This window comes from Protobothrops mucrosquamatus, unplaced genomic scaffold, assembly GCF_001527695.2.
Source record: "Protobothrops mucrosquamatus isolate PMUCROS unplaced genomic scaffold, P.Mucros_1.0 scaffold3846, whole genome shotgun sequence".
NCBI classification, from domain to species: domain Eukaryota; kingdom Metazoa; phylum Chordata; class Lepidosauria; order Squamata; family Viperidae; genus Protobothrops; species Protobothrops mucrosquamatus.
Genome location: NW_015389796.1, coordinates 186,931 through 213,316, shown reverse-complemented (window position 1 = coordinate 213,316; position 26,386 = coordinate 186,931). Strand labels below are relative to the sequence as shown.

Here is a 26,386-nt window from a genome sequence, read left to right as displayed (position 1 = left end):
GTCCCTTTGGCAGATACACTGACATGGATTCAGTCTTTCCCACAATAACATCATTTTTCAGAGGCTACATGTCATCTCACTATACTTCCTGATTAGCAACTACCGGTATCACTAAATCCTAGCAACATTGAAAGGATGCTAGATTGTTCAAAAAAGTGCCTCTTGCTCACAAAATACTACAAAAACAACTCACTGCTGTCTTCTCCTTGGCATTTAATACCCCTTGCACACGAGCACCCAAATTTAGTTGTATTAGTATGCCAGACAGGGAGAGCTCTGCTGTGACCACTTAATCCCCTCCTTTGGGGTTCTGGCTTTGAGGGATGCCCTGAAAGGATCCTTCCAGCTATCACTGTTGGAGTGACATGCGCTAAGCCAGCTGGAAACCTGCCCTCTAGTAGTACTGTTGCAAGTCTGAAGTTGTGCAACACCTTTAGCAAACACTTCCTCATGTAAGGGCATGAATAAAGCTGAAGCACTCATTACTTGCTTCTCACAGTCAACAGGAGAGCAGCTCAGGTTGACAACCAATTGCCTGAAAGTGGAAAGAGATTCCTTGTCCTCCAGCCAAATCCAGGATCCAAAATGATCCAAGCTCTGTTGGTTACTCTATGTTTAGCAATCTTTCCATATCAAGGTAAGATTTTTCATCAGTTTCATTTTTCAGATTCTTACGGCTAAAAGACCTGACAGGTTTCTATGGTTTTTCTTTTGATGATTAACAAGCACTTGCCCCAAACTAACCAAAAGAATGCTCTCAAAGATTTCGTTTGTGTTAAAATTACATAGAGGGTTTTTTGTATTTGCTTAAATGTTGTCAAAGAGGAAATGGATCCTAAGAAAGAAAAGTCCTAAGATCCTAAGAAAGAAAGCATGTTCAGGTTAGAGGGAACGTTTTCCAACAATATGAGTAAAAACAGATTAGAAGACTGAAGAGGACAGAGAGTTTGTTAGAAGAAAATTTCAGGAAGCAAAATGTTAAAGGAAAAATAAATATTTTTCAGTTTTAATTTTCTTCCAATAGACATCCTGTAATTAAGCTTGCCTAATGTTCAGCCAAACAAAAGCTGATGTTATTGTTGTTATCTTCAGAGAATCTTCAAACTGTACTCAAACTAATGTGACACTACTTACTTTTCTCCATACAAGATTCTCAGATTTCTGCCAGTTGGCAGCACAGAAATGCAGATTTCATTTTCCAGTTAGCACAGGTGAATTTTCTTTAAAATCCATGTTAACTATGACCTTAAACACTTTCCCTTTCATATCAGACTTCTGAGAAAATTTATTTAGTATGGTATGGAAAGCTGTATTCATGAAACATGCTTAACTAATTTGGTGGAAGTCCTGGCAGGGGTATCCACTAATGGGATATACTCAATTATAACCTTTTGTTATATAGTTTTGGGGTTTAGTATACAGTATCTCTAGGTGGTAAATTTAAATAGGGCTCAGTGTAGCATGCTGGTTTAAGGTTGTGGCATGAACCACTTTCAAGGCAGGATTCAGAGTGGGTTACAGTACCAAGATCTACTTTGGTCACGCTTGTTTTTGATCTGTGGTAAGCCTAGGATGTGGGCAGTGCATTCATCCCGATTCCCTTGATCTCTCAGCAGCCTTTGATGCTATCAACCATGGTATCAAAGGCTGCTCAGGGGGCTAGAAGTGGGAGGCACCACCTTAGGAACATGGAGTCTTTCCATCTTTGGTTCTGCATGGAATAGCACACTCCATTCAGAATTGACGAGCAATCTGGGGATTCTTCTGGATTTATAGCTCCTACTTGAAGAGCAGGTGGCAGCTGTGGCCAGGGGGACCTTTGCACAATTGCATTTTTGTACTAGTTGTGTCCATTCCTGAGCTGGAAGGCCCTGCTTGCGTTTACTCATGTCTTATGTCACTTCCTGATTGGACTACTGCAAAACATACTTCACGGGGCATATATAGTCCTTGAAGACCATCTAAGCTTCAAAAACGGTACCTCTAGTCCACCCTATGCTTCTTCCATTTGTGCGCCTTTCCTATGCAAGATAATGTTAGTCAGGAAGGAGAAAACACAGTGTCTTTCTTGTAAGTAGAGGCAGAGACCGGTTGCTTTACGATATCTGAAGGGAATGGGGAACTGGATCAGAATTCACTGTGTAATATGCACACTTGGACCTGATCAACCAGAATCAGCACGGTGGCATGGAAAGAGATGCCTTTAACTCTCTCCCACCTCTTTCTCCAAGCCTGCTATTTGCAATAAAGCATGTGCGGTTAACTGGAGTTTGGGATACTACCTTACCTCTTCATCTTCCAAACTCAATTCCTCACATGCTACTTTTCTCCCCCCTCCCCATCTCCAATTCCTTAAACTCAAAGATAAAGGTTCCCCCTATTCAATTGTGCCTAGGGGGTGACACTCATCTCTGTTTCTTAGCCAAGGGATCCAGCATTGTCCGAAGATACTTCTGTGGTCATATGGCCAGCACAGAACATTGTTATCTTCTCACCAAATGGGTACCTATTTATCTACTCATGTTTGCAAGCTTTTGAAGTGCTAGGTGGACAGGAACTCGGGCTAATAATGGGAGCTCACCCAGTCATGCAGCATTTAAGTCTCAAATCCAGGCTGTCATCTTTTCAGCTGACAAGCTCAGCTTCTTGAACTGCTAGGCCAGTGGTTCTCAACCTGTGGGTTGAGAACCCATCTGGGGTCGATCGACCATTTCACGGGGGTCGCCAAGCAAGGCTGTCCGCCATTTTTTTTGTCCGCCATTTTTTCCCCTTTTCCGGCGGGTGCCTTACCTCCCTTGGGCTGGGCCAGCTGGTGGTCGGCCTGCTCCGTCTCTGCCGCTTGCCAGCTATGCCTCGTCCAGCGCAGGGGGCGGAACCACGCATGCACGGCACTCCCGGGCAGGGAAAGTCCTCGACTTACGACCAGTTGGGTAGTCCTCGACTTATGACCGGTTTAGTCCTCGACTTATGACCAGTTTAGTCCTCAACGTAAGACCGGTTTAGTCCTTGACTTACGACCGGTTGGGGTTGCGGCATTAAAAAGGTTGAGAACCACTGTGCTAGGCCATTGCGCCCCTTTCCTTAAACTTACTCTATATAGTAATGCAAATATTAATATCCAACTCCTTTAACATTCACCTTTCTCCCTAAACCCCCAGGGAAAAAAGTACACTACAGGTAATCCTCAACTTACAATCACAATAGGGACAGGGAAATTTGTTGTTAATTGGTGCAGTCATTAAGTAAGGTATCCTGTGATCGTATCTGATTTTACAACCTTTTTACTGTGGTTGTTAAGTGAGACATCACATTACTGTGACTTCTGACTGATTGCCAGCTTTTTGCTTGTGCCAAGCCAGCTGGGAAGGTGGCAAATGATGATCATGTGACCAGGGGATGCTGTGACCATTGTAAATGCATAATGATTGCCCGGTACCCAAATCATGATTACATGATCACAGGGCCACTGTGACAGTTGTAAGTGGTCATAAATCACTTTTTTCAGCACCATTGTAAATCCAAACAGCTGCTAAATGAATGGTTGTAAGTCAAGGATTACCTGTACTCAATATTCTGGGAAAATTGCAGCCTTGTGTTTTTTTAAGAAGAGAAAGTTTACATTTAAAAATCTTGCATCAGGGAGACTGACATGTAAAAGAAGTAAAACAGGAAAGTTTCCTTTTTTAAAAAAATGGTTCTTGAGCAACTTACATTAACAATACATCAGTTAGATGATTTTTCATAGAGTTTTTACACGTTAAAGCATATTGGCCAAGCATAAAGGCTAACCCATCTGAAGGCTGATAGAATCTAAGTAAGTGTATGTTGAGAAGCAATTGTATTGAACACTCCCATGTGGTTGTGTGTTGTAGACTAAAAAAATGATCCAGTGCCATCACAACTCACATTGTTTTATAGTCTACTGTATGTCAGTGTTTCTCAACCTTGGTGACTTTAAGATCTGTGGACCTCAATTCCCAGAAGTCGAATTTTAATTCTGGGAGCTGAAATCCACATATCTTAAAGTTGCTAAGGTTGGCAAACATTGGTCTATATAGCCAAATTCAGAAACACTGGTCTATATAACGAATCATGGAAAAGAGGCAAATCTGTAGATTTGGAATAATTTCTGTCTTCAGGATCTGATCCAGCAACTATAGCAGTAGCAGCACACAGCAGCATTTCAATAACCTGGAAGAGATGGGGATATTTCCTTGGCCAATCTCCTTACATAATCCTGACTGAAACAGCCAAATCTCTGCTTGCCTCACAGATGAAGTCTTGTGTTAGCTGGTGGCACGTTCTGTTCCCCAGGTTCTGATGGATAATTTACTTTCAGGTTGCCTTACCCAAAATAGATTCTGAACACCTCCACTGAAACTAGTTTGTATCTACTTACTGATTTAAAATCAACTGTAGTCAGGGAACACAGAGTAATTGTTTCAAAACACCCGATTCCTTAAAAAGCAACACTTGAAAAAGGTGGATTGTTCACTGCTAGCAGATCGATCGCAGGACAATGCTGGTAGATTTGACCAGAAATCTGTTCTGATCTAGATAAATGGAGCATGTATCTCCCAATCTTCTAAGTTGTCCTTCTAATTCATTTCTATGGAGCACGGTAGCTGGCAAAGAACTCTTATAGATCAAATTGTGTTGCTCCTGGAAGTGTCCATTGGACCATTAGATACCCAAGAAACCATATACCAGGGATTCCCATCTTTTACAAATTGAAGATGAGAGGACTTCAGCTCCCAGAATTCTGAGAAATGGCTAAGCTGGCTGAGGAATTTTGGGAGTTGAAGTTCACGCATCTGGAAATTGCCAAGGTTGGGAAATCTTACTCTATATGGTCAGATAAACAGCCATTGTTCCTTTAGAGGTTCTTCTAATTAGAAGTTTCTGAGTTTCTATTTAAAAAACAAGTTCCTAACCAGACAAATCAACAATTCCTCACAGGGAAGGAGACACTGTGTTATTTCAGGCCAAATCATTCTTTGTGTGAACCCCACTTGAAGTTAGCTCACAGGTTCCTCACATCCATCCATTTTCTTATGAAAAATTAAACATGACTTCATGCTTTCAAAGCATTCCAGAATTGAGAATTTTGTTTCTACCACTCCCTCTAATGAGGTAACTGAATGTTTGCTTGCCAAAAAGGAAGAATAGAAGAGAATAGTGTGCCAAACCTTAAAATATACGCCAGTAGAAGTTCTAATCTTTAACCTTAAATTTAAAGTTTAATTTAAATGAAATCCAGTTTTTGGATTGGTCATAGCCACTTTTGGGAGTAAACGCCAGGTATGGTACCTAAAGATCAAATATAGCCCTTGGTGGGGGGGATGGGAATGTACACCTCTGTTATAGGGATTGTTATACACCCTTGACCATCTTCACCATGTTTTGAATCTGTTCTACTTGTTTATGTTCTTCTGAAAGAGTCATACCAGAGACAATACTTTTGGCATCCTTTGAGTTATTTCTACCATTCATAGCTTGCTATGTAGGATCCATACTATGGATATAGTATATCCTGCTCCTTTACTGTCAAGCATTCCTATGTAATGACCTGTAATATGGACCTATTTACTCCCTAATTAGTTTGCTATTATTCAAGCTCAAGTGTAGGTTGTCTGCACAGTTTTTTAAAAAAACCTCTCTGAATTACTCACCACTACTACTGTTTCATAGCTTCAGGCTGGCATTAGGGCTTAGGTGTTATAAATATACAGGTGGTTTTCAAAGAAGTAAGCAGCTGAAGGCATGTTCCCTCATGACCTGTGTGAAAAGAACAGCCCTTGTGAAACAGTCCTTGTTGAAGGGATGATTCCAGATTAACATAGTTCTTCAGGCATATGTGTATTAATTTCAGGGGCCTTTTGGGAGGGATCAGATCTCTGACAAAAAAACAACCATCCTCTTTTTCTGCAGCCTGCTGTATGAGGAGGAAGGCAAGACGGAAGGAGAACATTAGAGAAGGAGAATGATTAACAGCCCTTCTTGCTTTTGGCTTTGTCCGTGTCCAATATTGGTACATTTATATCGCCTCCAACAAATTGTAACGTGTGTGCAAACAACTGCTTTAAACTTACTGTAAACTACTTTAAACCTGACTGTAAAACAAAACAATTTTTGTAACAGAGTTGTCAAAGTCTGGAATATCTTAACCTGATTCAGTTGTTTCAATTACTAACTGTCTCAGTTTTAATTCCAAATTAACTTCTGTGGACTTCATTCCATATTAAAGAGGTTCCTAAGGGGGCATGCCTAAGTGCAACTAATATGCCTATGGTCCCTGTCACATTTTAGTTCTTTCATGTTGTTCATTGGAATTTATAATTTTTGTTTTATAAATAAATAAAATAAAATAAAATAAAATAGTGTTTGTGGGAGAAAAGCCTCCAACAGAACATGTCCCTGTCCACAAAATGCTTTTTTTTGGCAAATTATCCACAGCATGACATGACACCCTGAGTTATTGCAGATAACCAGTATAATACGGTAGATAAAGGTTAGTCAAGGGTTTGGGAAGGCCATGTTAGAATCCAAGAAGGCAAAGTCCTGAGCATGCATATATGTATGTATAGAATTATTCTGAATCATAAACCAGGAGATGGAGCATTTTGTTTCTCTGCTCAGATACTCATTTCCTTTAGGATTAGGGAAATATCCCTAATTGTAGAGAAATATTTAAATCTTTGTTGGCATCCCACTCATCTTCTGATGAACATTACAAAAGGGACTTTCAGAATGGACTTATCAGCTCATCTCAGAGTCTATTTCAGGTGTAGGTGATTAATAATTCCCTCTCTGACCGATTCATCCTTGACTTTATATGTTCTTGATAAAACCGCTTACACTCATTCACAGCCCAACCCTCACCCATATCTTTGGGACTCAGACTATTTACTTTTAAAGCTGAAGGCAGGGAGATTTCTAGTTTCTGGTTGAAGAGCAGTTCGTACAGTAGCCTCAGGCCCTGGGAACATCTACATTTTACTTACAACAGGGACAATGAGGAATGGAATGAAAGAAAGCTGGTTATGTATTTATTTCTTTAGTCGTACAGTATTTATTTGCTGTCCAAAAGCATAGTGAGAGAATGCATTTATTCAAAACACATAGCAATGAAAATAATATTAGCCCTCTGAGGTAGTCCAGGCAACAAGCACAGCCATGAATATTAGTTCTCTGTAAAGTTACATTAACAGCATCTTGCCAGATTGAAATTATTGCTTCCCTCTCTGCTTTTACTCTCCAGAAAACCAGGGATGATTCCTTCTGAAATGCTTCCCACGTTCTCCTTTCTTCTGTGGGCTAAGATACCTTTCACATGCCTGTTGATCAGTCTGTGTCTCTTCCTGCTGTCTCCTAAGTCATTCCCACTTATCATTACAAATAATGATACTCAACTGATTCAGATGGTTGCCCAAACACCATTAAGAGTCAGAAGCTCACTGGAGTAGCCCTGATTTTTTAAAAAAAGCAAGGAAAAATGGGGTTTGCTCTTACCAGGAGGCAAACTTCCAAAATTAGAACAATAATTGATGGAGAACAATATGGTAAAGAAGAAATGAATGTGGAATTGCTGCTTTTTCTGTGCCCTAAGCAGGAGAGAATAGTAACCTTTTTTGCCAGTAGGGCAAGCAATTGTACCTCTTCCATGTTTCTGGGAGCATCAGGTACAAATGGGCAGGTATATAAAAGTATGAGGAAGATGTAAACTTCTGGCTGGGGCTACATTTGGAAGATGTCCATCAGTCTCAGAAGATACATTTCCAAGGCCAAATGCTTAGATTTCAGTCACTCTCTACCTCAGTGGTGGTGAACCTATGGCACACGTGCCAGAGGTGGCACTCAGAGCCCTCTCTGTGGGCATGCGCACCACGGCCACTAGCAGCTCACGCAGGTCCATTAGGCTGCCACCGCCCAGAGCAGCAGCCCTGCCCAGCACAAAGCAGGCAAAATGGCCGGCTAGCAAGCTCAAGTAGAGATGTTAGACTTGCAGGGGTAGTCAACCTTGGCTCTTTTATGACTCGTGGACTTGAAGTCCACGAGTCATAAAAGAGCCAAGGTTGACTATCCCTGTGTTAGAGTATCGAGGTGGCCACACCTATCTGGCCACACCCACCCAGTCTGCTGTGACCACCCTGGCCACGCCCACCCAGTGGGCCACACACACCGCCCTCCCTGAGGGAACCACAATGCTGATGCGGCCCTGGCACTTTGCAATAAATAAGTGGGTTTTGGGTTGCAGTTTGGGCACTCGGTCTCTAAAAGGTTTGCCATCATTGCTGTAGGTGTTTGGATATTAAGTTGCCCCTCCACAGGGTGTTTATTCATATTTTACTTTATTGCCTGACTTTCACTTGCAGTTACAATTACAATTATTGTTGTCCTTTTTTTATAATGTGTACGGGGTTAATTAGATGTTTACAACATGATAGAAAGATTAGATTAAAAAGTAAATAAATCAATTACTTTGCTAGTCTCCCAGTTGCAACATTTACTGCAGGACAAACAATCCTGAGTCGAATCAGCTTCTGGTAATTACATGGTAATGGTCATGTAGTTGCTTGGCTGCAGGATGGAAGTGGTTTTCCACTACTTTCATTCTTCATCGGTAACTGAATAACAGATTAAGTGCTGTAGATGTGAAAAAGGTAGAATTGACACACTAAAGTGAATTTTTTTTTTCTTTGTGAAGGGAGCTCTACAAAGGAGTCCTGGAAGCTTAAGGATTATGTAGTAGTCTATCCACAAAAAGTGCATGCATTGCACAAAAGAGACACAGGTGAAGCTCAGAAGCCTGACCAAACGGTAAGAAAAAGTTTTGCTCTTCATCAACTTATTTACCGATGAATCTGACCCTGAGTTTGCTCAAGATTCATGTGAACCAGAGTTAAAACTATATTACTTTCAAAATTTTGCAATTGGATTCTTAAGGCAAAGTCTCAACTGTTTTTATTGTTCATTTGTAAAGTTTAGGTTGTTCTGCTTTATATAGGGGGGTGGTTATAAAGTCACATATTTGTTAGATTTCATAGAATATGAAAAGTGATGATTAGAGGATGGTTATAATTTGGAACTATCACCTGTTCCATTTTTAGATTGGATCTGGTATTGTCTAGGATCCTAGTCCAGTCCTTAGAGACTTTTGAATAATACTATGAATAATATTTGCATAGATGGATTTTTATAGACAGTTGCAAGTAAAAAATATTTTCCTCCTTTTTAGACAGACATACCCTAAATCTCATAAGACCGTAAACTTTCAAAGGTCTCTTTCACTTTGTTTAAAAATCTGTCAAAAGTTGCAGAAATCTGAGAAAAGTCCTTGCACACTTATATCAAGATTTGTACTTGATGTGGTTTGAATGAAACTTACACAGCCCTAATATTTCATGAAATATCCTATTGTGCAGGATCATTAAGTCTGGATAACTACTTGTTGTCAGCCAAGAGAGCTTTTTGTATCCTTTTGCGGCCATCTAATGCTTATCTGGATTTTTGCATTGCAATCTACACAACTGCTTGGATTATTATTTATTTATTATTAAACAAATTCATATGGCCGCCCAATTCAACACAGTTGGGGAGACTCCAGGCAACTTACAACATTCAAAGTTCACAATATTAATAGGTTATTATAGCTAATACAGATAGTGTTAATCCTTTGAGGGATCTCTTCTTCCTTTTTATGGTCTTGGATCATCTTTCATAAAAGCTGATGGGTAGCTGTAACAACGGTGAACCAAGAAATATGAAAATAGCAATAGCAATAACAATAGTACTTAGACTTATATACAGCCTCATAGTGCTTTTGCAAAATGCCATCCTTTCTGACTTCCCAGAATACATCATTTTGAAATATAAAAGTTGTATTTGTAGGTGAAAATGATATAGTGAGCAGAGGTCAAGTTTAAGACTGAGGACCCGATTCAAGTCAATCCTCAGCCATGGAAAAGTTTATGGAATGACTTTTGAGTAATCACTCTGTCCCAACCCAACCTTATTCACCAAGATGTTGAATTGGACAAGAAAGTCTTGAACTTCTGGAAAAAGTTTAAGAAGATCTTATAGTGGCTTTCAAGCACCAAATGAAATAATCCAAATCTAGTAAATGAATTGGCTGGAACTTTCCATTTGAAAGTTGTTGAGGTGTTGAGTTGTTAAGAATGCACACATTTTATTTGCCTATTTTTTAAAAGGATACTCAGCTGTTAGTTCTCTCAACCCTGAACCCTTTGCATTTCAGACTAAGTATGATGATACCATGCAATATGAATTTAAAGTGAATGGAGAACCAGTGGTCCTTCACCTAGAAAAAAATAAGTAAGTTAACTTAGAAGTTCTCTTATCTTTATTAAGACAATGTGAAAAATATATATTCTTGGACCCAATCCAAGAGAAACTAAAATTGTATTGCTTTGTTTGGGAAATTAAGACTAAATTAAATGAGTTAATTGAGTTAAATTAAATATAATTATTGTAAAGAAGAAGGGGATATGGTTAGTGAACATGTTAATTATGTCTTACCCAGGAATTGAGAATTTATTTTTCCTGCTTTCTATGGGACACTGCTGGACCATAACAATTCTAGATAAAGTTGAACCATTCAAGGCTCATAAATGTCTGTCCCTTGAATTACCTAGGTTAGTTATGAAATATTACAGAGATTTAAAAATGATTGCTTGCACATTTATGCTGCTCCACAGACACCCCATCAATCTGTATAACTTTTCCTAAGAGCTCTACATAGCTGCTCAACTTACATTAGCGTTTACATGTTGAAGCATGAAAGGCATGAAATGTCACGTCCTATTAAGAAGGCATGAAAAGGGGGCATGACCTAAAAAACCCAGATTTCAACACACCTTTTTTGCTGTTATTAAGAATGCCATTTCATTCTTCTCAGTGGTTCTCCGTTTGAACCGTAAATCGAGATATTAATAAAGATAATAAATAGATTTGCCACCTGGCTTATATCTGCATAATAACTAACCAGCGGAACAGGTTTTGGGTCTTTCACTGACTCGTCTAGCCAGGCCTTAGCATTTTTATTAGCAGCTTTGTTTCAATAGGGGGAATAGACATGGACTGAAACTATTTCTCCCATGTAAATAAACTACTTCTACTGCTAAAAGAAGGTGTGCCGTTTTCATTGCCTTAAATCCAGTAAATGTCACATCAAAGTTGAAATTAGTATAGCAGCCACTGCACGGTAATACATGGGAACAGTTGCTTAGAATCTCTGCAGTCCTGATGTATGTAATTTAATATTAACATTAAGACCCAGATTCATACTGAATGCTTTGGGAATGACTTCCTGCTTTTGATTTTAGAATATATTTTTCTATTCATCATACTATAGGTGCCCTCTAAATGTACATTAATCTTATTATTAAGGATGAACTGTAAAGAAACTGCCCTATGTGGGTGTCACTTTATCTTATACTGTTGAGACATTTCATGTTAAATTAGATGATATATGTTTTAGAAATGGCCGTGTTACCCTTTCCTATTGTCTAAATATGAAGGATGTGTAGAAAGTCAAGGGTAGCATCTGGATGACCTTGTTTGGGCTTGGAAGAAAACCAGGGCGAAAGGTGGGAGACCAGTAAGAAATGCCCAGTGTATGTCTATATTAGAAAAAATGGAAGGCAATGCCAAGGAAAGTACATGAATGTCTCTGCATTGCCAGCAGGAGGAAAAAGTAACTCCATTGTGTTGATTCAGAACGTCAAGAGAGATGCTTCTGAATGAAGGTTCAAAGTATTCCTTCCCTTGAGGTGGCTTCATGAAGCAATTTGAACTCCTTTAGTCTTGAATAAAAGGAGATAAACTGCTCTCCTTTGCAGACCTAGAAGCTTCATCTGGTTGTTGTATTGGCCAGAAGAGTCAAAGAAGAGGCAATACAAAATGTCTTCTCTTGATCAATTGTTCTCCTCTGAGCCTTGATGAAGAGAATTGCACAGCTTCCTTGGTGTAAATCTCTTTGCTAAGGTGAATCCAGGATGCTCTGCAATCCTCTTGAATAACCATCCTCATTAGATTGAAATACCTGCTCCTTCCCTTTGATACCAAACAATATCCTTAAAATGCCATTATACAGTAGTTGTAGACTTATTATGCAATTATCTCTGTTCCCAAGACTAAATAATGTCTTCTTTGTGTTGTTTCCAGGGGACTTTTTTCAAAAGATTACAGCGAGACTCATTATTCTCCTGATGGCAAAGAAATTACAACAAGCCCTCAGATTGAGGTAATATCCAGAGCATCTTATTTTTATGAAATTAATTGAGAATATTTGTGCACAATATTCCAAATATGCATATACCGGATCAGGCTATTCAAACAAGAAGGGCTGTATATGCATGAATTGTTTTATATTGAGCATGTTCTGTATAAGGATGTGTGGCTTGTTAAAACACAGCCTCTTTTACTTATTGAATTTATAGGGCAATATGCTTTTTAAACCCGAGTACACTGATAAATGCAAAACCATTTGTTTGGAACACCAAAAGTAAAAGGAATTCACTTTGCTTCTACAGAATACAGAAATGCATTCTATGTTCCTCACACTAAAATGGGTCAGAACCTTTTACAATATCACAGTGCTAACATGCTTTCTTAGGTCCATGGCCATCTCCCCCCAAATTGATCAAAAAGTGCATCCTCTGTCTCCAAAAATTGCCTACTCCTCAATTAGCATCTTCAAAGTTCCTACAAACTGTTCCTTCTTAATGTGTAATAGAAATCTGCTGATTTTGGTGCTTCCAGAAGATGCTAGGAACCAAATTCAACACCAGTTGGAGTCTTCCAGGTTATATAGAAATCTTTAGTGTAGTGTTAGTACTGTGTATTTATATCTCTGATGTGTTTCTCAAAGCTTTCATTGTGTGGGCTCAAGGAAATAACTGTGTAATTGATATCATAAGTAAAGAGTGACATAGTGATTAGAGTACAGTACTGCAGGCTACTTCTGTTGACTGATGGTAGCCAGCAGCCAGCAGTTCCGCAGTTCGATTCTCACTGGCTCAAGGTTGACTCAGCCTTCCATCCTTCTAATGTTGATCAAATGAGGACCCAAATTGTTGGAGGCGATATGTTGACTCCGTAAACTGCTTAGAGAGGGCTGTAAAGCACTGTGAAGCAATATATAAGTCTAAGTGCTAATGCTGTTGCTAAATGTGGATTCCCCCCCCCTTCATTATGATAAGATTTCAGAACATAGGACAATGAGCAAGTCTGAAAGTTTATTCAGCAAATCCTGTGGTGCAGCACTAGAGTTGACCTCCAAGAAGACAAAATTGGAGGAGAAAAGGGCTTGGAACCCAAAGAGCACATTTTATATTCCTTTGTTGATTGTCTGCCCAAAAGTTCTTAGCTTTTTCCACCAATGGGGTTCCTCCTGCAGTGATATTCTGTACTTCCAAATAGCCAAGAGTTATTATTTGTAAAATACATTTGTTTAAAATTCAATGTCTTTTGGCATTTGTGTACTACATGTGATTATTTGTCTCTGTTATAGACGTTCACTTCCTTAAATTCAGAACAGTTCAAAGCCAGTTCTATTTGAGGACCAGCATTTTGCAGGTCATAATCTCACTTGCAATCAGCACAGGTTTTGGTACACCTTAATTTCAATCTCTGTGGGAGGACATTTGATCTATTTTGGGGACTGGGTGGCTTTGTGCTTGCTGAGAGATCTTAGCTTCAGAACTTTATCACAGGGACACAGGTGTTGCTGTCTGTACTTCAAGTCAAACCTTACAGATGACCCTCCCTACACACACACACCTCAATGTTACTAATCAATTAAAGAGATGTGTTGCTTCGACGCCCAGAATTTCCCAGCCGGTATTCTCTCAAGCGTTCTTTGAGATTTTCTACAGAAAAAAAGTCATTAGGTCATAATACAAATTATGTCTATGTTAACTAAAACAATATGAGGAAGTCGTTGCTTTGCAGACAATTCCAGATTTCCTTTAGTCTGTGAAAATCAGTAATTTAATTAAAACGACAACAAAGCTGTGTCATGTTCCTCTTCCTTTTTTCTTTCTGTCTGAAGGAGTTTTTCCCACACTCCTCTTCGACACGCTCAAAGAATTTTCTATTTTTATCCCTTTTTCCTGATAATATCTGTTTCACACAAGGCACTTCTATTAAAGCATTCTAGAGAACCTTTGAAGGAAATGGCAGAAGCCAGTTAAATGTCACAAGACTGGTGATTATGCAGCAAGATGTGAATTAAAAATGCTACAACATAAGCTAAAGACTCTCATTTAAGTTAAAAAAAAAAGGAAACAGATATTTTGGGTCCTAAACAGTGGTGGGATTCAGCCAGTTCACACCAGTTCGGCAGAACCGGTAGCTAATTTTTTGTTGCCCAAGCCCAGAAGAGACTTATTTAAATTACATGCAAGATAAAGGTAAAATAATTCCTCCTTTACTCCACTAGTTGTAGCTGACTTTAGGCATTGGTGCCCATCTCTGTTTCTTTAAACCATGAGCCAGCGCTGTCCGAAGACATTTTTACAGTCATATGGCCAACATGACATCACACCACAGTGCAAAATATGCAGTGAAACACACAATGCTATTACCTTCCTACGAAAGGGGTACCTATTTATCTACTCACAATTGCTAGAGAGAGGCTACAGAGACCCTACTGGTGGAGGGTTTCTCCACTTCCAGCTGATAGCACGTTGCTGGTAATGACCTGATATTGCCTCTTCCCTTTTCTTCAGGTGGTAGAGTCTGGTGAGTAGCTGCTTTGTCTCTTGCAAAATATTGCAAGAGATAGTGGTTTTGTACAGGAAGTGGTTTTGTATAGGAAGCCTCTTCTTATAGTTAGTTATCAATTTCCAAATGATGTTCCAGATCTGGGTAGTGTGAAGGTGTATCTTGCTTTGGTTTTTGGTGTTGGAGAGACCTTGGACATAATGCTGTTTCTCAGGGTGTTTATGCCTATGGTTAAGGTGACCAATCGTCCTCCTTTGTTGTAAGTTCTGTCCTCTCTCGAAAAGTGTCCTCCTACATGTCCTCCTTTTCGATATTTGAAGACTAATCTTTAAATCTCCATATTCGATCGATGCCGAGCTGATCCGTTGCGTGTGATGTGACGTATTTGTATTTGACATGATGATTCGTCAAGGCTCAGTACAGTGCGGCGAGACGCATGCGCTCCGCACAGGAGAATTGTTTTGAGAGAGTGCGCCGCGCGCAAGAGTGCACCGCGCGCAAGTGGCTTTGTTTACTTCTTACTGAAACACGACATGGCACACACGCATGCATTAGGCTCACTTTTTTTTCTTCAATTTATTTTTGTCCTCCTTCTCATTGTAAAAAAGTTGGTTACCTTACTATGGTACATATATAACACATTCCTAAGTAAAGACTCAATGTGCTTGTCTTGCTCTTTGGAATAGAATGATTTATGGGAAACTTTTTTTATATAGCATCATCTAGCAAAGTGACAAGAAAAATATTTTAACACCCTCCTTCCTTTCCACCTTGTCAACCAAAGCCTGATAAAAGAAGATAAGCATAGAATTTTGACCAACAAAATTCTGAATCAGACAACAGGGCGATGCAGCAAAATCCAAGTAGTGACTATTTTTTTATTCTTTCTGTCAATTAAGCAAGAAATCTTCATTGTCTGCTTTTTATTTTTAGCCACTGTCCAAAACACTAAGTCAGCCAATGATTTTTCCAGCATATACTGTACACCAACTAAGAAAACAAAAAAATCAGAACTGCTGTTGAGTCAAATGATGAGAAAGAGCATCGGGGAGAACTTCTTTGGCTGGGGAGAAATTATTGAATAGGAAAAATGAGATCTTAATGACCAATTGAGATGATTTGAAAAATGCCACATTGGTGGATCAAATGGTACACAAAATGTACACTAAGGACCACCAATCTAAAATTTTATTTCCCTTTAGTTGTTTTTCATGCATTTCTCTCTCTCGCTCTCTCATTTGGATGCCCAAGTATTTTACATAGCCACCTATAGCCTCCTCATTAGTAAACTTAAAGCTATCTTTAAATAACATTTTTAACATCTTTTTATGGGAACATTTTTGAGATTTTTTAATGGCCTCAGCACAGAAAAAAAGCATTTCCCCACCTAGGAATGATGGCGTCAGAGTGCATGAAATCTGGAGGATCACACATTCCGTAGTTCTGCAATAGTAATAGTACAGAATGAGAAACATTCTGATGATGAGTTTAAAAAGTAGATGTACTTATTTATTTATTCATTCAATTTCTATACCTGCTCATTTCAATCACTGACTCTGGGCAACTTACAAAAATCAAGACAGCAGCCATATTGGTGCCATCAAAGCTCTGCATGTTTTTTTGTCTGTATTGCAATGGTGCCAGCAAGTTTTCTTTATTGACAATACCCTGTGGATATCCTTGGATTCAGGTTAAGTTCTCCCATATAAACTCTGTTGAAAAGTTCAATAATTCGGGAGCACAGATGTGCAGTGTGACTTACTTTTAGAGAGACTTGTGTTTCTACTGTGCTCATTCTGAAACAATCAGTCACTTTGATTCCCACAACGGATGAACGGCTACGAACGTTGATGGAGTTAGTAGAGATGGTTAAATTGACGGTTTTCATTAAAGGAAAAAAGCACACAATTAGTTTTGTTTCTACTTGGAAATCGCTTCTGGACTTTGTGCTTGAGGTGGAAAAAAGTGAAACTTTGATTTTGGGTTTTACCAATTAGATAGGTTTGTTGTTATAGAAATAGCTAGTTTATACTATTACGTAAAAGTAAAAAGTTGAGGTTTGATGCTATTATCTTATTTTACTGCATCAAAGGGAATCAGAAGTCAATGCCTTTTTCTCCTTCCTCTCCTTTCCCTACACTTTTTCCTTCCCTTCTCCTTCTCCTACTTTTCTACTCTTTTCTTTTGTATTTTTGTATTTGATATTATAAACTAATAAAAAAAAAGAAACAATCAATAGTAGACAGATTTTGTATCTCCCCCAAATCAAAATATTCTGGAATATTTTCTGTCTTACTCATTACTGCATTTATATGGCAGAATACATTGGAACCATATTCCTGTTTAACAAATCACAGTCCAATCCAGTGTAGTCTTCTTGCTTCCATTCAGGATCACTGCTATTATAACGGTCACATCCAGAATGACACCGACTCAATTGCCAGCATCAGTGCGTGCCATGGTTTGAAGTAAGACACTGTTTTATCTTTTGTTTATTTTTATTAAGAATGAGAATACTGTTCTTGAAGCTGTCATAGTTAAAAAGTAGAACATTGGTTTCTTATGCAAATTACTTGGGTTCACTTCTGAACTTCTGCAGAATTAAGAAAGATTTTGGTTGGCTAACTAGAAGAACTGCCAGCCAGCAGAGACAGTAGGGAGCTAAATCAGTTCTGTCTAAAGGAGCTTCAAAGGCCATGTCGCCTTTGTATACAGGAGCTGATGTTACAAGGAAAAGAAGATAAGTAGGTTTCAGATTGTGCACCTGGGAAGAGGCAAGCAGACTTTCAGTTCTACCAGAAACAACTTCTTGAGTCATTCTGCACACTTTTTCTAACCAACTAAATATCTTAGCTGTATAAAGATTCCAAATTTAGGGCCAGATTATTATTTGCCAGATTCAATGTCTTCCTGACAGCCATTACTGAAGGAAGGCACCAAAAAAAATCCCCTTTGAACAGAGAATGTGTCCATGTGGCAGAGGAATAATTGAAATGATACAATAAGTTCTTCTGTATTGCAGGTGTTCTCCAGGAATTTACTAGGTATCCTGATGGTTCTGATTTTTATCTTAAGTTGTTATTATCAGATCAATCTGATTTCATTACCTTGACCATAGCCAAGTCCTTTTCTACAGTTTGTATAGTACACCATAGTGTTTCCTCTTAGATATTTTAGAACAATTATATATATTTTTCCTTTTTTACCCTAATTAATTGTGACTTTCATGTTTTATGTGTTGGTCTAGGAACAACAAAAGATTGATTTGATGGAATGAGTCTACAGTAGGGAAATATATAAGATATACAATACTTCACCCCTACAAAATAAAGTTTTACACAAAAACTGAATCTTTCCAACATGTTTAGTCTTAGATTTTTGTAGCTAAAAACTTTCTTTGCTTTAAAAAAAATAATCTAGGAATTATATTATATTGGAATCCATGACAAACTAACTCCGCACAAGTACCATATACATAATTCATCATTGTACTGAGAATGTGCAATACAGCTTAGCTGTATTTTTGAGAAGCAGAGAAATGGATATGTAAGTTGAGGAAAGACAACAAAAGGCTCAGTTTATTTTAAGGGATTCATAAAGATAGGTTGCGTTGACTTTGTTAGTTAAACCTGGTTATTCACCATGTGCTCTCTGAGCTTAATTGTTTTGTTGCAGATGTTTCATTAGCCAGCTAGGTAACATCCAGTGCATTGGTGATGTTACTAGTTGAGTAATAAAATGTTTTCAGGAAAACAACCAAGTTGAGGGAGCATCAAGGACCCCACACTTCAAATATTCTCTTCTATTGGCCTTCCACCTCTAATCTACAATTGTTTTACAGAGGGTATTTCAAGAATCAGGGTGAGAAGTACCTCATTGAACCCTTGAAGCTACCCGACAGTGAAGCCCATGCACTCTTCAAATATGAAAGTCTGGAAAAAGAGGACAAGACCCCCAAAATCTGTGGGGTAACCAACACTACATGGGAACCAGATGAGCCCATCAAAAAGACTTCTCGGACAAGCATGAGTGCTGAAGTAAGTCTCATGTGAAACCCTCAAGTATGGAACACGGATTCATTTTGTTGTTATTGTTAGTTGAGAAGTCTTGTCCGACCCATTGCGACCCCATGGACAATGTTCCTCCAGGCCTTCCTGTCCTCTACCATCTTCTGGAGTCCATTTAAGCTCACGCCTACTACTTCAGTGACTCCATCCAGCCACCTCATTCTCTGTCGTCCCCTTCTTCTCTTGCCCTCAATCTTTCCCAGCATTAGGCTCTTCTCCAGTGAGTCCTTCCTTCTCATTAGGTGGCCAAAGTACTTGAGTTTCAACTTCAGGATCTGGCCTTCTAAAGAGCAGTCAGGGTTGATCTCCTCTAGGACCGACCGGTTTGATCACCTTGCAGTCCAAGGTGCAGTCCACCTTGCAGTCTCCAGCACCATAGTTCAGGGATTCATTTACTTGTTTCTAAAATGTAAAGTAAAAGAAATTCTCTGGGACTGCTAAAAGAATTCAGACGAGAGGATCCCCTATTTCTAAAATTCTATTCCAGCCACACTGTACAAGAAAATATGGAAGCTCGCTGAACAGAAAATACATATTTCAGGTTTATACCATTTTCTATGGTCATGCAAAATCAATTTGGAGATATGGCTCAAAATAGATTTAATTGAATCTCCAAATCATCTCAATTTTCTGCATCAGTTTAGAAAGTTTAATCAAATTATCAATTCGAAACCACTTTATGCATGCATAGGGGACTTGGGATAGGGGGAGAAATTGGTTTGAAATAATGGAATAATAGAGTTGGAAGGGACCTTGGAAGTCACCTAGTCTAACTCCCTGCTCAGGCAGGAAAGCCTATACCATTTCAGACAAATGGTTGTCCAATCTCTTCTTAATAACTTCCAGTGTTGGAGCATTCACAACTTCTGGAGGCCGGTTGTTCCACTGATTAATTGTTCTAACTGTCAGTTCTAGATTGCTTTTATCTTTGATTAGTTTCCATCCATTGCTTCTTGTCCTGCCTTCAGTGCTTTGGAGAATAATTTAATAAATTAATAAGCATTAAATCAAAGTGGTTTGCAATGTCTAACAAGACCACTATGTAATCTTGATTCAATTTTCCAATTTGATTTGAATCATCAAGTTGGATTGAAGCAATGACTGAATTAAAACTGACACAGTGAATCTGGTCACCCATTGCATAATGTACTTCTCCTGATAAATTTCTCAGCACATTCTAAAGTGCTAAAGTTTAACAAGTTCTCTCCCTATAAATGTTTTCTTCAAAGAGCCAATATTTCTGAAAGTTCATGTACTTTGTCCATGGAGTACAACAAGATTATCTGATGACCCAACAATTCTGTTGATTGCAGGAAGCAACATGTCTAAACAATATTTTGTTTAATGCTTTGTTTAGAAAAAGGAATACTTGCAGGCCAAAAAATATGTGGAGCTTTTCATAGCGGCAGACAACAGAATGGTAAGTATCCTGGATATCAAGTTGTTTTCTGCATTGAGCACGAATTTTTGTTTTTGTCTTTTTTAATGTGGGCATTTTTGAAGGCATTACCAAACACAACATTCTAACTAAGGTTTTATCCAAAAATGTGCTTTAAAGTATATTTATATAATTTTTGTTTTTTTGTGATTGGACCCAGCCCCTCTTTACAAAGTTAAGACACACTTGAAATATAATTATTCTGTGATTTGTACTAAGCCTTTCCTGGACTTTATCTAAATTTTAATGATAGTTTATCCAGAAATGCCAAGAACAGGAAGCTGAAGTTAGTTAACACGGAGAACATAAATAAAGTTTTTAAATAGAGAAAAGAGAAAAAGAGAATCATATATTTCTTCTACCTGGGCAATCTAGTTTCCAAAATCCAGAACAAAATTCAGGAGGAGAATTTTAAATTGGTGGGTAGCCAATCTGGATGTATTGCTTTCTCTTATTTTTTCATTTATTTCAAAACTTTTACATTCAGACTTTTACATTCAATTAATTGTAGTGAAATAGTAATTCATGCTTTTGCATCCATTCCTCACAGAATATTTTTTCATTTATACTTTTGCTTGATATAATTTTTGAAAATAAGTTTCCCTATTTTACTTAATTTCTTTTTTTTAATAAATATTTTATTAATTTTCTATTTTTACAATCAGGTAATAGACAACGTGTTGACTGGGTCCATTAGTAATTCCGTGGTACATATAAGCTTCTTCAAACTAAATCCAATATTACGCCATCCAATACATCCTCTCTTCCTCTGGGAATAGACATTTTCCCACACTAAGCAAATACAATTCTTATTGTTATTAATAAATATACAGTTGAATATAATACTTTACTTTATTTTTATGGGTATATGCATTTGAAATTGATTTCCTTATTATATGTGTCTGTGCATGTATGAATTTCAATTTACAACTGAATTTTAGTAAATAAATTGATTCAAGAAGTCAAAATTATACAGTGTTAATGTTCATACTATCACTCAAATTAAATCTATCTCTCCACCACCAGTAGCTCGAATAGAAACTAACCTTTGGCTAATAGACAAGTAAGATCCACATTTGACTTAGCCAATCTCATTTGCAGCAACGCAGCATTTGCAGTAAAATAACTCTTGGGGGTATTTGAACTCTCTGAACGTGTGCACGTTTCCCCCCCAGTAAAATAAAACTATGTTCATGAGCTCAGTGAGTTTCCTCTTTTAATACTATTGCAAAAGGGAACATCTTATGCAAATTCTTTTCAGGGAAATTGGTCTAGGGCTGGTGGTATTTAAATTCAGTTTGTAATGAGGAATGCTTACCTCTCAGTTCTCTGAACAAGGAAATATAGTGTCCACTTAAGGGAAGGTTCTCAAATTTTCTCCAAACAGGAGGAAAGCTCATTAGTGATGCCCAAAAAATCATACTGTTAATATATTAATGTAGATTCAAAGGTAGGGTTATAAAAATCAGCACAAAAGAATTCATTGGAGTGCTTGGATATAGAATTATTATTTTTGTCTGAATCAACAAATTCAATGGGTGTTTTTTTTTAAAAAAAGTTTCTTTCTTTCCCTGACATATTCTTTCTTTGACTTTCCTTCAATCCCTCCATCCTAAAATTATGGTCCCTTCTTAACCTTTTTGTCTTTTCTGTAGTTCAGGAAGTACAGCCGCGATATCAATGCTGTAAAGATGAAAGTATTTGATGTAGTCAATTTCATAAATACGGTAAGAGGACATGACAAAAGTTCATTCACTTTTTAGATTGAAACCTCTCCCTCCCCCAACCCAGATTTTCACTGTGTTTATGCAACAAAATTAATCAGGTAACGGGACCTAGGAAATGGGCTTCTAGAAAGAGTACAGAGAAGAGCAACAAAGATGATTAGGGGACTGGAGGCTAAAACATACAAGGAACGGTTGCTGGAATTGGGTATGTCTAGTCTAATGAAGAGAAGGACGAGGGGGGACAGGATAGCAGTCTTCCAGTATCTCAGGGACTGCCCCAAAGAAGAGGGAGTCAAGCTATTTTCCAAAGCGCCTGAAGGCAGGACGAGAAGCAACGGGTGGAAACTAACCAAAGAGAGAAGCAGCCTAGAACTAAGGAGAAACTTCCTGACAGTTAGAACAATTAACCAGTGGAACAACCTGCCTCCAGAAGCAGTGAACATGCCAACACTGGAAGTTTTTAAGAAGAAACTGGACAGCCATTTGTCCGAAATGGTATAGGGTTTCCTGCCTGAGCAGGGGGTTGGACTAGACGACCTCCAAGGTCCCTTACAACTTTATTATTATTATTATTATTATTATTATTATTATTATTATTATTATTATTATTATTATTATTATTATTATTATTATTATTATTATTATTATTATTATTATTACAAGAAGGCTAGCTTTTGTGGCTTCAAGGGCAGCAAAGCTGGATCATTTGGTAAGCTTGTGATCCAGCAAGCAAGCACATCTAAGAAAATGGGTTAGTTCAGTAACTAGGTGAATAAGTCTGTTATACAGTATGAATACAGGCACTGTGTTGGGAGGATACAAATCCAAAACTGTTGCAGGAATTCAATCAGTGCTACATCTCTGTAGCTGGATTCTTTCAGGGCTGTGGTTAATCTTCTGAACTTGGAGATTAGAAAGAAATGGACAGAGTAAGCCTATTCCAAACTCAACTGATTATGAACACGGTTCCTGAGAAGAAGGCAGGAAAGAAGAACCCAGTTTGATTTGGATTGTGGCACTTAGGAGGGGATCCCACTCATATTGTACTGCTTCTGTCCTATTAGCCTGGTTGACCATCTTCCCTGTTGATGATCAGTTAAAATCAGGGAGGTAACAGGAACATCAGTGGGTGAAATCTCCCTTTGGTTCTTCTCCTCTTCTGTTCTTGATGAAAGAGAATAATCAACTGGTTCTTTTTTATCATTTCTTTCTCCTGCTTAATAAATTATTATTATTCCCCGTGTAGAGTCCTTGGTGCTGTCTGAGCTTGGTGGTTTCCTTGCAGACATTTCGTTACCTGTCTAAACATCCGCAAGCAAACCACCAATCTCAGAGAGGACCAAGGACTCCACAATTCAAGTCCTTATTATAGAGGTGTTCCTCTATTGATCCCAAAATCTATTCCATTTCACCTGCCCGTAGAGACCATTGTCAGTTGCCTTTTAGTCTTGAAATGTTTCTCAAGATTTGAGTTTCTGATTGATGCCATGTCCACCACACAGGTTTACAAACCTTTGAATGTTTACGTAGCATTGATTGGCTTAGAGATTTGGTCTGATGAAGATAAGATTGAGGTCAACACAACAGCAGGTGTCACTTTGAACCACTTTTCGACATGGAGAGAATCAGTTTTGCTGAAGCGAAAAAGGAATGATAATGCTCAGTTGCTCACGTATGTCTCATTGTGGGGAAAGGGAATGGGGGTGGCTGGGAGTGGAGGATTATGGGAAGGTTAGTGCTTGCAAAGAGCCTCCGCTCTATGCTGCATTCTTTAAACCATGTGTGAACTATGTTTCTGGATCAAAGCCAACCATTTCTTTGTAGATGAGAGCTGGTTTTGAGAAATCTTTGAATGATTGCAGGTCAAAGATTGATTTCATTTCACCTGGATTTAAAATTGAAACTCCTATTATCCTACTATGCTTTGACTGTACTTAACACATGCAATTCTAATCTGATTAAATGATGATTTGGTTCCTATTCTGCACCAGATAAATGAACACTTGCATTATACAACAGATAAACAAGAATAAAGTAAAATAATAAAATAACTAATCTTGAGTAACACATGTTTAGCAGGTTGTACAAATCTGTCATCTAGATCTTAATGCGATCTGGTTATAGAGGCAGTGTGAGTTCAGCCTATATATTGCCATACGGTTTTATAAGCGAGAAAATGCCAAATTTATTGGATTATATCTTTAATATATTGGACCAGCAACGATTATGTTGTGAGCAATCCTACAGGATATGTGCATAACAAATGGGTCTTATAAAATATATTAGAGGCTAGATGGAATGCATATCAAAGTAAAAAGGGAGAGTATAAAAAATAGAAAAAAATTCCATTTTATTTTTCCCCACAGATGTTGATTTGATTTGTTCCTCAGCTCACCTAGTCTTTAATAACACCATGGCTAAACTGATAGGAGAAATCGAATTATTGTAGAAATCTGAAATTTGGGGTTTTTACACTACATGGGCTGGATTCACACAACCATCTCCCCATCTTAGTGAAGGCTAACACCAGCCAAGCTTAGTATGTAGTGGAAATGCATCCTGAATACGTTTAACAGGCCTGCTTAGTTAAATGGCTTGTGTGAGTAGAGTCTAAAATGAATTCTAACACCCTGAAAACTGGCAGGAACTGAGGATGGGATTGGGGGTTTGCGAAAAGCATAATGGGTTACATATGCCCCAAGGCTATAGAGGGTGCTCCCGTCTTCTATAAATTTTACCCCCTTCTTCTTTCTAATAGGGCTATTAACTTCGATGGACCAACCGTAGGACTGGCTTTTGTTGGTACCATGTGCAGTCCTTCGTTTTCTTCAGGAATTGTTCAGGTTAGTAGAAAAGCTACCTGTTACTTGTTTAGTGGTCAGTGAAAACCCTTAATGCAGGAATAACTTTATTACCAATAAAGACTATTCTTACATTTGATCCACATCGTTTTCATCCATCTTTATTTATGAATTTGACAACTCCAAACTGTAATTGCCAGGCTCAAGTTCGTAAATTGGGGACTACCTGATGTAATCCTTTAGTTTAAGGTTTCAGATAAACAGTATACTTTCTTAGTACTTTTCCATGTTAAAAACCAATTACTAGTAGCAAAATCAGTTGCCTATAAAAAAAAAAGTAGCCCAATAGTAAAGAAATACGGTACTTAGTTCTACATACAACAACGGCAGCAAGAATAGCATACGCACAGTTCTGGAAAAATGAGAATATACCATCAGGGGAAGAAGTGATAAGAAAAATCCTGGACTGTGCTGAGATGGACAAATTAACAAAAGAAAAGGAAGACACAGAATACTATTTAATATGGAACAAGTGGTAGAAATAAGAGAGAATAAATGTGCAAAGGTTAAAAGTGGAAAATGTGTGTATAATAATGCATGAAGGAAGAAAAATGCAAATAAGAAATAATGGGGCAACAAGGACAAATATTCTAAAGAAGAATAAGGGGGGGGGAAATGTAAATAATAGAAGATTACTGTTACGAAATCGCTGTAAAAAAAGGGAGGAATATATACTGTGTGTGTATGTGTGTTTTGTTTTGTTTTGTTGGTTTAAAAAATAAAAATATATATTAAAAAAAAAAAGTAGCCCAGTCTGGAGAAAGATTTTTACCCCCTCCACTCCCTTTGAAGCTAACTTTCTATTTACATCTCATTTTTTTAACATGGACAAATAAATAATTCTTTTAATTAATAAAAATAATAAACAATAGAAGACACCTTTGTACCCCAGTGAGATAATTATGGAGGAATGTTTCATCTCTAAGCTACTAAAAGGAAAGCTTTTAGTATGCGTTGCTGCTTTAAAGAAAGAAACTACTTTTTGCAGGAAATCCTATCTCAGCTCTGCAAATTATTAATCTCTTTTTCTAACTCTTTGATTTTTCATTAGAAAGTGCTGGAGCAAAGGTTTCAGCTCAGTGCTAGTAATAATTGAATTCACTTTTGGTTTTTTGGCGGACTAACAATAGATAAAGTGTTCTCTTGTTTTCAGGATCATAGCAACAACCCAATTGCTATTGGGGCAACAATGGCCCATGAGCTAGGTCATAATCTTGGCATGAATCATGACACAGATTTCTGTACTTGCAAGGCTGACTCATGCATTATGACTGCCCAGCAAAGGTAAGGGCTCAGGAAAACTTCTAATGCCTTTCAAATCAAGCTATTTTCAAACAGTTGCAGTTAACAACAGTGTAAAGAAATAGCGTAGGAAGCATAGCTCAAGAAACCAAATATTAATATCTGTGATGGATAAAAGAGGAAACCAAGTTAGACATTAAAGACTTTCCTATAATGGGAAGCAGAATCATGCAACAGGAGGAAGAAAAAGATAAATTAGCATCCTTGGGGTTTTTCTACCTTGTCCCTTTATCAAGGTAGAAG

General features: G+C 38.0%; 1 protein-coding gene across 1 annotated transcript in view; it reads left to right on the top strand.

The window, feature by feature from the left end:
- The first annotated feature begins 486 nt into the window (after window positions 1-486).
- Window positions 487-26,386, top strand: part of LOC107298283 (zinc metalloproteinase-disintegrin-like NaMP) — a 52,960-nt gene continuing 27,060 nt past the window's right edge. Inside the window, exons 1-11 of the mRNA XM_015827657.1 lie at window positions 487-637; window positions 8,708-8,820; window positions 10,259-10,335; window positions 12,187-12,265; window positions 17,140-17,216; window positions 18,590-18,785; window positions 20,173-20,235; window positions 21,909-21,980; window positions 23,483-23,652; window positions 24,739-24,823; window positions 25,995-26,125. Of these exons, the coding sequence (XP_015683143.1) occupies window positions 586-637; window positions 8,708-8,820; window positions 10,259-10,335; window positions 12,187-12,265; window positions 17,140-17,216; window positions 18,590-18,785; window positions 20,173-20,235; window positions 21,909-21,980; window positions 23,483-23,652; window positions 24,739-24,823; window positions 25,995-26,125 (1,115 nt within the window). The 5' untranslated portion in view covers window positions 487-585. The remainder of the gene's footprint in view (window positions 638-8,707; window positions 8,821-10,258; window positions 10,336-12,186; window positions 12,266-17,139; window positions 17,217-18,589; window positions 18,786-20,172; window positions 20,236-21,908; window positions 21,981-23,482; window positions 23,653-24,738; window positions 24,824-25,994; window positions 26,126-26,386) is intronic.